Below are 15,128 nucleotides of genomic sequence, written 5' to 3'. Positions count from 1 at the left end.
AAAGGAGGAGGAGTGGCGTTATATGTCAGGGATGTGTATACCTGTGAAGAGATCCAAGATTTAGAACCTCAAAGCCAAAGTGAGAGCATTTGGGTCCAAATTAAGGGAGAGAAGAATAACAGGGACCTCATTGTGGGAATTTACTATAGATCCCCAAGCCAAACGGAGGACATAGTTGATGCCTTCCTGGAACAGATGGCCAAGCATGCAAAAGGAAGTGAGATAGTAGTAATGGGGGACTTCAATTACCCGGATATTTGCTGGATGTCAAACTCAGCCAAGAGCATAAGGTCAAACAGATTCCTCACTGACCTTGCAGACAACTTCGTTGTCCAGAAAGTGGGAGAAGCAACAAGAGGAACAGCCATTTTAGATCTGGTCCTAACCAATGTTGATGACCTGGTTAGTGGGGTAGAAGTGGAAGGATCATTAGGCGCGAGTGATCATGCTCTTCTGAAGTTTACTATACAGCGGAAAGGAGCAGCCAAGCATACTAGGACTCAATTTCTTGACTTTAAGAAAGCCGACTTCATAAAACTTAGGGAAGTGCTGGGTGAGATCCCATGGACAGTAATACTAAAAGGAAAGGGAGTTCATGATGGCTGGGAGTTTGTTAAGAGGGAGATAGTAAAAGCACAACTTCAGGCAATACCAATGAGACGGAAACATGGAAGGTGCCTAAAGAAGCCAGGGTGGCTATCTAAATAACTTTTAACTGAGTTAAGATTAAAAAAGGATGTGTACAAAAAATGGAAAAGGGGGGAAACCACCAAAGAGGAATTCAAACAAATAGCCAGCACGTGTAGACACAAAGTCAGAAAAGCTAAAGCACAGAATGAACTCAGGCTTGCTAGAGAGGTTAAAAGCAACAAAAAAGGCTTTTATGGGTATGTTCGTAGCAAAAGGAAGAAGAAAGAAACCGTGGGGTCACTCAGAGGAGAAGATGGTGAAATGCAAACAGGGGACACAGAAAGGGCTGAACTCCTCAATGCCTTCTTTGCCTCAGTCTTCTCCGATAAAGAAAACAATGCCCGACCTGAAGAATTTGGAGCAAATGATTCAGCAGAGGAAACACAGACCAGAATAACTAAGGAGATAGTACAAGAATACTTGGCTAGTTTAGATGTATTCAAGTCTCCAGGGCCAGATGAACTGCATCCAAGAGTATTAAAAGAACTGGCAGATGTGATCTCAGAGCCACTGGCAGTCATCTTTGAGAATTCCTGGAGAACAGGCGAAGTCCCGGCAGACTGGAGGAGGGCAAATGTTGTCCCTATTTTCAAAAAGGGGAAAAGAGAGGACCCAAATGATTACCGCCCAGTCAGTCTGACATCAATACCAGGGAAGATTCTGGAGCAGATCATTAAGCAAAGTCTGTGAGCACCTAGAAAGGAATACTGTGATCACCAATAGTCAGCATGGATTTCTGAAAAATAAGTCATGTCAGACTAACCTGATCTCGTTTTTTGACAGAATTACAAGCCTGGTAGATGAAGGGAACACAGTGGATGTAGCCTACCTTGATTTCAGCAAGGCATTTGACAAGGTGCCCCATGATATTCTTGTAAAGAAGCTGGTAAAATGCGGACTTGACTATGCTACCACTCAGTGGATTTGTAACTGGCTGACTGACCGAACCCAAAGGGTGCTCATCAATGGTTCCTCTTCATCCTGGAGAAGAGTGACTAGTGGGGTGCCACAGGGTTCTGTCTTGGGCCCGGTCTTATTCAACATCTTTATCAACGACTTGGATGATGGACTCAAGGGCATCCTGATCAAATTTGCAGATGACTCCAAACTGGGAGGGGTGGCTAACACCCCAGAGGACAGGATCACACTTCAAAATGATCTTGACAGATTGGAGAACTGGGCCAAAACAAACAAGATGAATTTTAACAGGGAGAAATGTAAAGTATTGCACTTGGGCAAAAAAAATGAGAGGCACAAATACAAGATGGGTGACACCTGGCTTGAGAGCAGTACATGTGAAAAGGATCTAGGAGTCTTGGTTGACCACAAACTTGACATGAGCCAACAGTGTGACGCGGCAGCTAAAAAAGCCAATGCAATTCTGGGCTGCATCAATAGGAGTATAGCATCTAGATCAAGGGAAGTAATAGTGCCACTGTATTCTGCTCTGGTCAGACCTCACCTGGAGTACTGTGTCCAGTTCTGGGCACCACAGTTCAAGAAGGACACTGACAAACTAGAACGTGTCCAGAGGAGGGCAACCAAAATGGTCAAAGGCCTGGAAACGATGCCTTATGAGGAACGGCTAAGGGAGCTGGGCATGTTTAGCCTGGAGAAGAGGAGGTTAAGGGGTGATATGATAGCCATGTTCAAATATATAAAAGGATGTCACATAGAGGAGGGAGAAAGGTTGTTTTCTGCTGCTCCAGAGAAGCGGACACGGAGCAATGGTTCCAAACTACAAGAAAGAAGATTCCACCTAAACATTAGGAAGAACTTCCTGACAGTAAGAGCTGTTTGACAGTGGAATTTGCTGCCAAGGAGTGTGGTGGAGTCTCCTTCTTTGGAGGTCTTTAAGCAGAGGCTTGACAACCATATGTCAGGAGTGCTCTGATGGTGTTTCCTGCTTGTCAGGGGGTTGGACTCGATGGCCCTTGTGGTCTCTTCCAACTCTATGATTCTATGATTCTATGATCCCCAGATGGTGGAAATGTCAGGTGCCATCCTGGGGCCCAGGCATCTTCACTTGCTCACAGGTGGTCAAAAGCAAGGTGCAAAATGCACCTGGCACCTAGCTAATTTTGAACGCTTGCCCATGATACCTCACCATTGGGCATGCTGGCTGGGGCTAATGGCAGCTGGAGTCCAACAATGTTTGGAGGACCCCAAGAACATAGGAAGCTGCCTTATTCCCAGTCAGACCATGAGTCCCTCTAGCTTATCATTGTCCACTGGTCTTACTGGCAACAGCAACTCTGCCAGGGTTCCAACTGGGCCTTTTTCTGCTCTGCCTTGGGACTGAGCCTGGCACCTTCTGCATGTATCTAACCCTGTATTAAAACATCATATGCATCACAACTATGAGAGGCAAGAAACCAAAGAGCAACAGTAGCACAATGCCTTTTAAAAGGACCAACTACATGGTCACAAGTGTGTCTTAGGGGAGGGGTAGTACCTCTGGTGGGGGACATGCCATGCTCCTTCCTTTTGTCCACCTTTGGTTTTTTTTTTAATAAATTTTTTATTAAGATTTTAAAGGTTACAGAAAAAAGGGGAAAAAGAAATATATATATATATATATACATACATACATATACATACATAGAAAAACATCATCAAAAAACAGAAAAAAGAAATAAGAAACAAGTCAAACCTTTAAATCACTTACTTACATTCACTTATTTCCTTGACCTCCTCACGCTTCCCATTTTTGTATTCTAATTCAATTAGATATCCCAGCAAATCCTTCCAACTTTGTTTTTATCCTAATAGTTTATCTTAATATACTATAATTTTACATTCTCTCTTTCACCAATTCATTTTTACTTAATCCTTTATATCTTTTCTGCTAAAACCACATAATTTTTTCCCCAACATCTTTCTAACATTCCTTAATTTTGCAATATTTCTGAAGATAAACTTTAAATTTCTTCCACTCTTCTTCCGCCGACTCTTCTCCTTGGTCTCAGATTCTGCCAGTCATCTCAGCCAGTTCCATATGGTCCATCACCTTCATCTGCCATTCTTCCCGAGTGGGTAGATCTTCTGTTTTCCAATACTTTGCGATGAGTATTCTTGCTGCTGTTGTAGCGTACATAAAAAAAGTTCTATCCTCCTTTCGCACCAATTGGCCGACCATGCCCAAGAGAAAGGCCTCTGGTTTCTTCTGGAAGGTACATTTAAATACCTTTTTCATTTCATTATAGATCATCTCCCAAAAGGTCTTAATCTTTGGACATGTCCACCAAAGGTGAAAGAATGTACCTTCAATCTCTTTACATTTCCAACATTTATTATCGGGCAAATGATAAATTTTTGCAAGCTTGACTGGTGTCAAGTACCACCTTTAAATCATTTTCATTATATTCTCTCTTAAGGCATTACATGCCGTAAACTTCATACCTGTGGTCCATAACTGTTCCCAGTCAGCCATCATAATATTATGTCCAACATCTTGTGCCCATTTAATCATGACAGATTTCACCATTTCATCCTGTGTATTCCATTTCAACAGCAAGTTATACATTCTTGACAAATTCTTAGTTTTAGGATCTAACAATTCTGTTTCCAATTTTGATTTTTCCACCTGTAAGCCAATTTTCTTATCCAAATTATAAGCCTCCCTTATTTGATAATAATGAAGCCAATCTCGTACTTTGTTTTTTAGTTTGTCAAAACTCTGCAGTTTTAATCTATCTCCTTCTTGTTCCAAAATTTCCCAATATTTCGGCCAATTTGCCTCCATATTGGATTTTTTCAGAGCCTTAGCTTCCATTGGTGATGTCAGGGAACTGCCATCGGAGAGTCAGGTGGTGGAGGGGCTCAAGGAGGCTAGGAGACCCTCGGATGCGGAGGAAGGAACCAGCAGGGGGAGAGAGAGAGTTCATGGAGAAACTCAGTCGGAGGGATGGCCCCAAGAGACTTCCAGTGAAAACAGCGGGGAGGTCTCAGGACCTCCTCTGGGTACACCTACTCCTCGCAGGAAACTGTCACGCCGAGAATCCCGAAGGAGAGTTTCTGTTAAGGAACTCTTATGTTGGCGCAAATTCCGGAAACGCCCACTGACAGATTCTGCCAGCGATTGAGGGAGTCATGCTTTGAGGGCTCCCGTAAAGGCAGAGCTTTGAGACCTATGCAAAGCTCTGAGGGATTCAGCTTTTACGCACAAGCAGCTCATTATCCCATCACAGGTGACAACCACCTTGGAGTTTTATTTTCAAGCAAGTCCTTATATCTTATCCAGACATTAAACAGTGCTTTCCTGACAATATGGTTTTTAAACGCTTTATGTGCTTTGACCTTATCATACCACAGATATGCATGCCACCCAAATACATTATTGAAACCTTCTAAGTCCAAAATGTCCGTGTTTTCAAAAAGCAGCCATTCTCTCAGCCAGCAAAAGGCGGCTGATTCATAATAAAGCTTCAGGTCTGGCAGGGCAAATCCCCCTCTTTCTTTAGCGTCAGTTAAAATCTTATATTTTATTTGAGGCTTCTTGTCCTGCCAGACAAATCTAGAAATATCTCTCTGCCACTTCTTGAAACAGTCCACCTTGTCCAAGATTTGCAATGTTTGAAACAAATACAACATCCTTGGCAATACATTCATCTTTATCACAGCAATTCGGCCTAGCAATGATAACTTCAAATTTGACCATATTTCTAAATCCTTTTTCACTTCCATCCAACATTTTTCATAGTTATCTTTAAATAAATTCACATTCTTAGCGGTCATATTAACCCCCAAGTATTTCACTTTCTTAACCAATGTTAATCCTGTCTCCTTCTGAAACCTCTCTTTCTCAATCACTCTTAAGTTCTTCTCTAACACCTTAGTTTTCAGCTTATTCAACTTAAATCCCGCAACCTGACCAAATTCTTGAATTAATTGCAATACTCTTTTAGTACTGGATTCTGGCTCCTGTAATGTCAAGACTAAATCATCAGCGAATGCTTTCAATTTATACTGTTTGGCTCCGACTTGTATACCTTTAACCAATTGGTCCCTTCTAATCATATTGAGCAAAACCTCCAGGACCGAAATAAAAAGCAATGGGGAGATTGGGCAACCCTGTCGTGTTCCTTTCTCAATCTTAAATTCTTCTGTGACTACATTATTCACAATTAATTTAGCTTTTTGTTCTGAGTAGATTGCACCTATACCGTTTTCAAAACCTTGGCCTACCCCCATTCCCTGTAAGTTTTTCTTCATAAAGCTCCAAGAGATGTTATCAAAGGCTTTCTCCGCGTCTAGTTTGTCCACCTTTGGTCCCCACCCTGCACTCAGCTCCCACCTGTGGCTCCTAGAAGCTGTCAGCGTGCAACAGTAGCCACACCCCAAGAAACAGCTTTCAATGGCTGGCTAAACCAGGGGAAGATAGCTGATGGGTCTCAAACCCTCACTGAGTTAGGGACAACCCCCTGCATGTGAAGACAGGCCCCGGCGGATGGAGTGGACAAGACTAATAGTGGGTCCAATGATCCAGAAGGTGGTTTCTGCACATACTGCAGAGGGAAGTGAGGGGCAGATGGGGCTCATCAACCTGGGAAGGTAAACCATCTAGCAGAAGAAAAACTCTGATCCTAAACCTCCACTACTTTGCAGCTATGCTCATTCGTGAGAAAGGCTTTGGGAGTAAATCCTGAGGAAAAATCTGTACCCGCTGCCTTGTGAGACATCTTCAGTAGCAAAAAAAGACCAAGGAGTAAACTGTTTATAAATCCAGAGAGGAGTTCCTAAAATGGTTGGATATTACTGCAGAAATAAATAGAATGTCTCGTAAAAATTATGTTGTATCTTGTAAACATTTGTTTTAACAATACAGCACCGTTCCAAATAAAATCCAAACGGGATTGGAGTTTATCACCATGGTCAAGAGTGTGCACCTCTTCGGCTACGTTGGTTTAGTCCCCCCCTTTTTTTGCTATTAGTCTAATGCGCAGCAGTCTTATAAAAGGTGCTTGGTTAGGTTACCTAACCGTGAAGTGGCGGCTTATACAATTACTTTTCCTAAGGACCAAATTGTTTTTGTAATCCTTGGTTTCTGAAGCTTTGTTAATACTTTCCCAACATCACACTTGTATATTACATTTGTTCCCTCTAATAAAATCTTTCGCAAGTTTAAATGGTATCTTGATGGAAAACACACACTACCTTTGTGATTAAAATGTCCAAGGCAACATCACGCTCTGCATCCATTGGGATGACTCAGATTAAAACCTATTGCAGATAGAACCAATTTAAGAGAGTGGCTCTCCTGGGGCTGCCTAATGAGTTCATAGCAGACAAATTTCAAGTTGGGGAATTCATAATTTGTAGCTCAGTCCCTTTGGTCTCTGTTATACCAACTCTTACTACTGCATTCTCTCTGGCTCCCTGCCCACTCAGTCGCTGGGCCCAATTCTTAAACTGCTTTGATTCCTGCTGTGGTTTTTGATTGATCAATTATCTGAGTATCTTCTGAGCCAGTGTGGTGTAGTGGTTAGGAGCGGTGGACTCGTAATCTGGAGAACCGGGTTCGCGTCTCCGCTCCTCCACCTGCAGCTGCTGGGTGACCTTGGGCCAGTCCCACTTCTCTGAAGTCTCTCAGCCCCACTCACCTCACAGAGTGTTTGTTGTGGGGGAGGAAGGGAAAGGAGAATGTCAGCCGCTTTGAGACTCCCTAGGGTAGTGATAAAGCGGGATATCAAATCCAAACTCCTACTCCTCCTCCTCTTCTTCTTCTTCTGATAACCAAATGACTGACTCAAAAGGGAACCAGCTGCCTCTCCAAGCTCTCTCTGAGCTGTCACACTCTCAAGAAACCTCATTTTGATGGCACTACAAACAATTTCTGTTCTAACTGGAGCATATATAATGAGTTCTCAAAGTTCTTCTCACATCTCAAAAGATCAGGCTTCTGCCTCAAGTGGTTCTTGCAACTTGTGTTACATCCTAGAAAACACCCTTTAAAGCAGAACTTTGTTTGAAGCTGAGGATTTAATCAGGTGTGGAGAAAACCCGCAGTAGCATCTCAGGACTCATAACATGTCCATTTTCAATAGGCTGTTTGTTCAATCCCCTGCACTGGCTAGTTATGAACCCTGACAGAACATCATGTGCTATTATGGCACATATGCCAGAAAACGTCTTGTGACTGGCACCCTTGGGAGTCAGAAGTGTTCTGTGGAGGTGGTTGTAGCTGGGGGTGGGGGTGGGGGGAGGATGTCCATTGGTGAGAGGAGTAGGAGATGTCCTAACAACTCTCTGCACCCTTAACAGATGACAGTTCCCAGTTCCCATGGCTGTTTTTAAAAGGGGGTACATTACTGCTTTAAATGCATACTTCAGAGCAGGCCTTACTTGCAGAGAAATAAGTAGAATGATACGGGCAATATTTTATTCCACTTGCTTAGAAGTAAACTTTTTCTCCCAGTGAAAAAGTTTTCTAGCCATTTAGTACAAAGGCACTAGGGTAACTGATGTGAATTAGACCCTTATTTTTTTCAAAAAACAAAAAACGTATAAATAAAATTATATATGGATATTGTTAGTGATTCAGTAACTTAGGGTTTCTGTGTTCCCCTTGTAGCTCTGTTTCTTCTTTGCTGGGAATGATCACAAGTGGGGGGAGTTGCACGCAGGTTCAGAGGCACCTGGGGGGCAACTGTGAGACCAGGATGTTTTGGCCCGAGCCAAAAGGGCTTGTCTTATGTCCTTAGGCATTTATTCTCTCTTCTCGCATGGTTCCTTGCTCCCTCACCATGGCATTTCTTGCGCAGCCCACTTACGACCACCCTGTAAGGCCTGACCTAGGCAGGCAGATGGTGCCAAAATGGCTCTCCAGCGAAGGATCCTGTATTTGCAGAGTTCTTCAAACATTGATTTAAATACACTCTAACTAAACTGATAAGCGAGCAATGTAATTTTGCATTCTGGTTCAGGGATAGGGAACATGTTGCTGGACATTGGTCAGGCTGCCCAATATCTGGATGGCCACTGGTTCCTCACAGCTGGTTCCAAGCAGCCTCGCCTGAGTTGGACACAGGGCCTAAACACCAGCTCCCGGGGGTGGAGGGTGGGGGACTGGCCCTTCAGGGTTCAGAGACAAAGTTACTCATTAATTACAGAATTTCGAGTTGTGGCTTGCCTCATCTCAAGGGTACAAAACTTGGGCAGTGCATTCCTCTTGTTTTTGAGATTAGATCAGATGCTAGCTCAAAAATTCCCAGAATATGTGCCAAAGAATGTAAATATGACGCAACACATGCTCTGCTGATGTGTTCCAGGAGAAATAAACAAATGTTCCAGGAGAAATAAACATTCTCTTTTACTTCCCTTTTGTCCTTCTTTGTTTTAATATCCCCTCCTTTCTTTATTACTCAATTGCCCTCCTTTTACAGAAACTGGCATATCTGCCTCATTCTCTGCTACCTTTTGGTTAAACACTATATTGGCTTTGTGGCGCATAAGATACACACACTTAGGGCTTTTTTTTCCAGCTATATGATTTTTTGTTTCTTTTTATTACTACTTTTTATCTTTACTAAATGTTGTTTTTCATGTTTGTATTTTTTTGGGGTAATTGTAAGGTTTTAAAATTTGGTTTTAATGTTGTCTTTTAAATGGTTGCAACCCACCTTAGGGAGAAGGGGGAGTAATAAACAACAACAACCTCTGATGGAGCACATGTTTGTCATTACAGAATGTGCGCCTTGATCCCAGTGGCATGGCATTCAACTTGTGGAAAGACCTCCCGGTGCCATTTTTCTTTTCAGTCTATTTATTTGAGGTGCTGAATCCAAAGGAAGTTCTTCAAGGAGGAAAGCCGGTGGTGACCCAACGTGGCCCTTACGTATACAGGTTTGGGCTCATTTCTGTCTGCTTCATCCCATGTGACAATCTTAATTTTTTTCTTGTCAATTATCCTGTATGTTGGGCATGAGGAACCTTTGGCCCACCACATCTGGCTGAACTACAACTCTCATCATCCCTGGGCATTAGCCATCTTTGCTGGGTTGATGGGAGCTGTCATTCAGCAGCATCTGGAGGAGCAAAAGTTTACCACACCTGATTTTTATCTAACTGGTGGTGAAGAAGCTTTTTTTAGCCTGCAGACCACATTCCCTGATGAGCAACGAAACCTGCATACATGGTTAAGGTGACAGCCCCAGAAACTAGAGAATGCAAAGCAGGCTGGTCAAGAAAACTCTGGTCCATTGTTTAAGCCAGCCTGAATGTCTGCTTTTAGGGTCTTGTCTACTGGAATATGAGAAATGAAGAGGCTTTAGTTCAGCTGAGATTGTGTGCCAGAGTGAAGAAGATATAAGACTTGTTGGCAGCTCTGAGTAACCTTCATGAAACTCTTTTCACTCTGCTAAAGCTTGAGACTAGGTCCCTCCCCAAAAACAACTAAGAAAAAAATAAAGCTCATTTGATAGAAGCCTGCCCCTGACATAATTTACCATAACAGAATTGTTTAAGTGAGAAAAAGGGTGTGTGTGTGAGAGAGAGATAAGGGCAGACGAGAAAACAGGTCTATTTGGAGGTGCCAGATCAAAAAGCAGCTGCACCTCAGTCTTGGCCTGAACTTACTGCCTGTTTGGGCCATTCTGGATCCTGAGTTCACCTTTCTGACCTTTGCCCCTTAGTCCACAGAAGCCAATTCCTTGGGTTGCTGCTGGGACTAGTAGTTATAATCCAGTTTTCTTATTAATCTTTAGCTTCAGCTACTGTAAGGCTGGGAACTTAGTAAACTTGTAAATAGTTTGGACTGGCGGAAGATTTAGGAACATGATGTTCAGGTTTTACTGATTTTCATGCTTTATTTGTAGCTGTTTAACAATTAAAAATGATTAGTCTGTCTAATTCCCCCCACCCCGTTTATATATTAATTCAAACATTCCCTTTATTCTTATATTTCACTTATTGCCAAGCTTGCATATGCTAATCATCTGTGAGATTTGTTTTAAAATAAATATTTCCAATTTATTTTGTTTGTGGTCTGACCCCTGTCCCATTCTGACGGCCAGCCCAGCTCAATGGAGTGAAATAAAAAAACCTGTTTTCACGAGCCAGAGGCACTCCCAGCCCTACCCAAAGATGCTTCTGCTTTTGAAGGAGATACTGTGCCACTGATCTGCTGCGCTTCCCTAATGCATGTTCCCCAGTACACCTCCTTGTTCACCCCAAAATCCAGACCATTTATAATCAACTCAGGCCTTTTGGCTCTTGTGGGTAGAATATGTGTCCTAGACCGAAAGTGTTCCTAGTGCCCCCACCAGCTGCCCTTTAATGGTTGGTAGCAGTGGCCCGGCTGTCTCCTTGGGACATGTTGCTTCCCATTGGGGAGGGATCATTGAAGGGCCGTAGCTCAGTGGCAGAGCACCTGCCTGGCATGCATAAGGATCCAGGTTCAATCCCTGCCCTCTCCCAGTAGGGTGGGAGAGGCTTTTGTCTGAAACCCTGGAGAGCCACTGCCTGTTCATGGGGACAGTGCTGAGCAAGAAAGACCAGTGGGCTTTCCGTATAAGGAAGCTTTCAAAGTTCCTATAATTTGGAGTTCCTTTGATGAGCTTCCAAGCCGAGAACAGAGTTTAGAAGCCACCGAAACAGGTCAGTGGAGGGAGTGATGGAAGACCTTCTTGAAAGCTTATCCAAATCTTGTGCAAAGCACTCAGCAAGGTCTGTTGCCATCTCATGCACAATTCCCCCCCCCCCACTGGGCTTAGCTGCCAGCATAATGCCAAGCTTGTCCTCTGCGTACATTGTGCCTATAGTGGCTCCCTGGTGCCCTTGCGGGTGCTGAATGTATGCATTGTGGCTCTGTGCAAAGGGAATGAAGCAAAAGCCTCTTAGCACAAATGTCTTTGTTTCTCCTTTGCCCAAGATTAGAGTCCAAGCGAATGGGGACTCTTATCCCTTCTCCTGCTCAGGCCCCAAGATTGGATTTAAATGGCGCATAGCAAGCAGGGTTTTCTGCTGAGCTGCCTAATCCACCATCCTTGTGTCACCCGTCTGGGATTGCCAGCTTCCCTTGCTCTCGGAGGCTCCAGTTCCTTTTAAGAACTACTGGGCAGCTCTTGGCAGGCTTGGTCAGCTGCATGGTGTGAGGTCAGGAGCCCCACCAGTTGAATTGCTCTTTACTGTTCAAAGCCTCTGTCAAGCAAGGAGCTGGCAGTCCACCAATGCTGACAGGTGGAGCCCCTGCAAGCATCTCATTGGCCTTTCAATGCAGTGAGTATGCATGTGCATGCAAAAGGTTGCAAATGACTGGCACACTTTTCTGTTAAAACTAACAGGTGGCTCTCATGTGCAAGAGCGTTGGAAGCTTCTGAGGATCTGTTGTAGTCCGAACGGAACACTTCTTCAGAAGTCTTGCACCATCATCCTCTGTGAAGTTGGTGGTTGAAATATATAATTGGCTTTTCCTTTTAGTTCTCCGCCCTTGGCCTGTGGATTATGCTGGGCCACTTATTAAAGGTTACATGATTGCTCCTTATTTGTTTCAGGATCAATGACTCCTTTTGTTCGAGGTGTTGATCTGTCCCTCTGTTGAAATAGAAAGTGTTGGGAGGCCAGTGAGAGAAATATGCACCCATAGCTATGTCTGCAGCACACCTAGGATTGCTTTAGAAGTGTCAGGGTGAGAAAAGGTAGGATTAATGGATGCCGACATCCGAGGGAGGTTATGAAAAAAGCCTTGCAACTTACAAAGCAGATAAATAGCGCTTTTAGCGCTTCATAACATTAAAATGGTGCTAAAGAACCAGTGTAGTGAACTGTAGTGCTCGGGAAAGACCTAGGAGACTAGGGTTCGAATCCCCACTCAGCCAGTCACTGTGTCTCAGTCCAGTTTCCCTCACAGGGGGGTTGTGAGGATAAAATAGGAAGGGTGGGGGAAGAACCACCTTGGAGGAGAGGTGAGAACAATGATGATAATCGCTGAAGTTTGTTATAATGGTGCTATCCAGCCTTCTTGTCTCAAAACACTGTAACTCCTAAGCCAGGGATATCAGAACATGACACTCAATCTCAGGATTCTGGGTTCGAGCCCTGCATTGGACAAAGGATTCCTGCATTCTAGGAGGGTAGACTAGATGACCCTCATGGTCCTTTCCAGCTCTACAGTTCTATGACTTTTACGGAGTTTCTCACTGGGTTTTTTCTGCTTTGGGCCAGATTTTCCCAACCTGGTCTGCCCTCCAGAGATTTTGGGCTACAGTTCCCCTAATCCCTGACTGGTGGGCAAATGAGGACACTTTGTATGTGTATAACTCTTAAAAAAAGCTTTCAGTAAAATCTTAATAATGAAAAAAAATGTTTTGGAGTAAGAAACACACTCAGTTTTTAGATGAAAAAAAGTATTGTATAGTTGTACCTCGGAAGTCAAACGGAATCCGTTCTGGAAGTCCAATCAACTTCCAAAACGTTTGGAAACCAAGGCACAGCTTTTGATTGGCAGGAAGCCCCCGCAGCCAATTGGAAGCTGCGTAAGCCGTGTCAGATGTTTGAATTCCAAAGAACGCTTGTAAACCGGTTTGCGGCATTTGGGAGCCAAAATGTTTGACTCTCGTGGCGTTTGGGATCCAACGTACGACTGTATCTGGAAGCGTCATTCCCTCCCATGTGAGTAAAAGCAAGAGCGCCTCTTAAGACTCGGCTTACAGTTTTTAGGATTACTTTTTATTGAAAAACCATGTTGTTGTTTTTTAAAAAAATCTGTTGCCCAATTGGAAGACACTTTAAAAAAATGATTTAAAGGGGTTTTTATTTGATTGACATAAATAGTGATTCAGTTTTTAAATGAACATAGGAAGCTGCTGCTGCTGCTGTTGTTATCATTAATTGTTTGCTAATAGAAGATCTCAAAGTGGTTTGCAATACTCAAGCATAATAGATATCCTAATAGATGTATCTAATAGATACATAAACACAAATACATGAACATTATCATTGTACCTAAACGTCAGGGCTGGCCCACAGCATTTTGTTGCCTGAGGCAAACCAGAAAATGCCCCCTCCCCAAAAGCATCATTCCTACAAAAAGCAAACAGGATTTCATGACTTCATCCCATTCTTAGCTATATCACAAGCCCTTCAGAATTCAGGAAAACAATATGGATGAAGTCTATCCCAGTCAGCCATAACTTGGACAGTACTGTATAGCTATGCTACAAAGTCTACATAAGTGTGACATCACCACATGCACCCTCCCTGCAATCACCCCCAAGCCGCTGGGAGGGGAGACCCACGCTCAGCCATCAACCCAGGCGTAGCACCAGTAGCCTCTGCCAAGCCTCCATTCGGCCCCCCTGCTCCCACGGGCAGTGGCAGCCACTGCTGCTGTCGGTCAAAGTGAGGCACACACCACTACCATCTTCGGCCGCTTGGAAACACTTGACAAGTGTACCCACAAACCCCCAAATGTACCAAAGAACATGGTTTGTGCAAGTGTCTGGAGGGGAGAGGTGCATGCACTTGCTTCCTTGCGGAGTGGGCCCTAGACCGTTTCTCAGGGGCAGATCTGCTGGGCAGGTAATGAAGCTCCCAGAGGAGCCCCAGAAGCGACTTTAGTCCACATTGCTTTTACATTTTGGGTCAAGTGGACCCAGTTTTTGTTGCATGACTCAAACTGATTACTTTTTTGTTGCATATATTTCAACAATCCCAAAGTTTGAGAGTCAGTAGCACAGGTGTTGTAAAGATGAAGTGTTGTGGCAAGTAGACTGTTTTGCTGAAGAGCTCTTAAATTCTTTATGCATATTGTCTCTAGAAAATGACATTGCAAGAAAGCTTTCATATGACAAAACTATGGAGTGTCTGCAATGTCTACAGCCTATTATGGAGGAAAGCCTTCCATGGTGGAAGCAATGCAGGTACTGATTTAGCCTGAGTCTTTCTGCCTCTCTCTTCTACAGGGAGCACAGAGAGAAAACCAACATAACTTTCCATGACAATGATACCATCTCCTTCTTAGAGTATCGGAGTTTCTACTTCCGGCCAGAGCTGTCAGTTGGGTTAGAATCTGACTACGTTGTCATACCAAATATCTTGGTGTCGGTAAGTGGACTCACAGTTGCTGTGATTATTATTTCTAGTTTCTAATCGTTTTTGTTTACCTGGGTTTAAACATATGCTATGCAGTGGGAGGAAAGGGAAAGGGTACAATGTGGTTATAGGTTTTCAATTCCCTGAATACTGGCTTTCCATCTTTGTCTTTTAAAAAAAGAAATAAAAAGAAATACCCAAACATCTAGTGCTTATGTTTGAGAAGAGGTGCGTGAAACTATGCAGGCCATTCAGAGCAGCATGTTGAATTGATTCATTGCTTACTAAGGGCTGAAGGAATTTTGATAATCCTACACTGGAAAAAGTCAGAAATGCCACCAGCTACATGCAGGGAAATCAAGGGATAGTCATGGACTGCATACTTAAAATTGATTTCCCCCCTTTCC

General features: G+C 43.5%; 1 protein-coding gene across 3 annotated transcripts in view; it reads left to right on the top strand.

The window, feature by feature from the left end:
- SCARB1 (scavenger receptor class B member 1) overlaps positions 1-15,128 on the top strand; it is a 64,088-nt gene that overhangs the window by 10,662 nt on the left and 38,298 nt on the right. For all 3 annotated transcript variants that reach the window (XM_081841626.1, XM_081841627.1, XM_081841625.1), the window contains exons 2-3: positions 9,377-9,534; positions 14,592-14,733. In XM_081841626.1, the coding sequence (XP_081697752.1) occupies positions 9,377-9,534; positions 14,592-14,733 (300 nt within the window). The remainder of the gene's footprint in view (positions 1-9,376; positions 9,535-14,591; positions 14,734-15,128) is intronic.

This window comes from Podarcis erhardii (assembly GCF_964252035.2).
Source record: "Podarcis erhardii genome assembly, chromosome: 15".
NCBI classification, from domain to species: domain Eukaryota; kingdom Metazoa; phylum Chordata; class Lepidosauria; order Squamata; family Lacertidae; genus Podarcis; species Podarcis erhardii.
The sequence above is the reverse complement of the archived record's forward strand: the minus strand, read 5'-3'. Positions and strand labels throughout refer to the sequence as shown.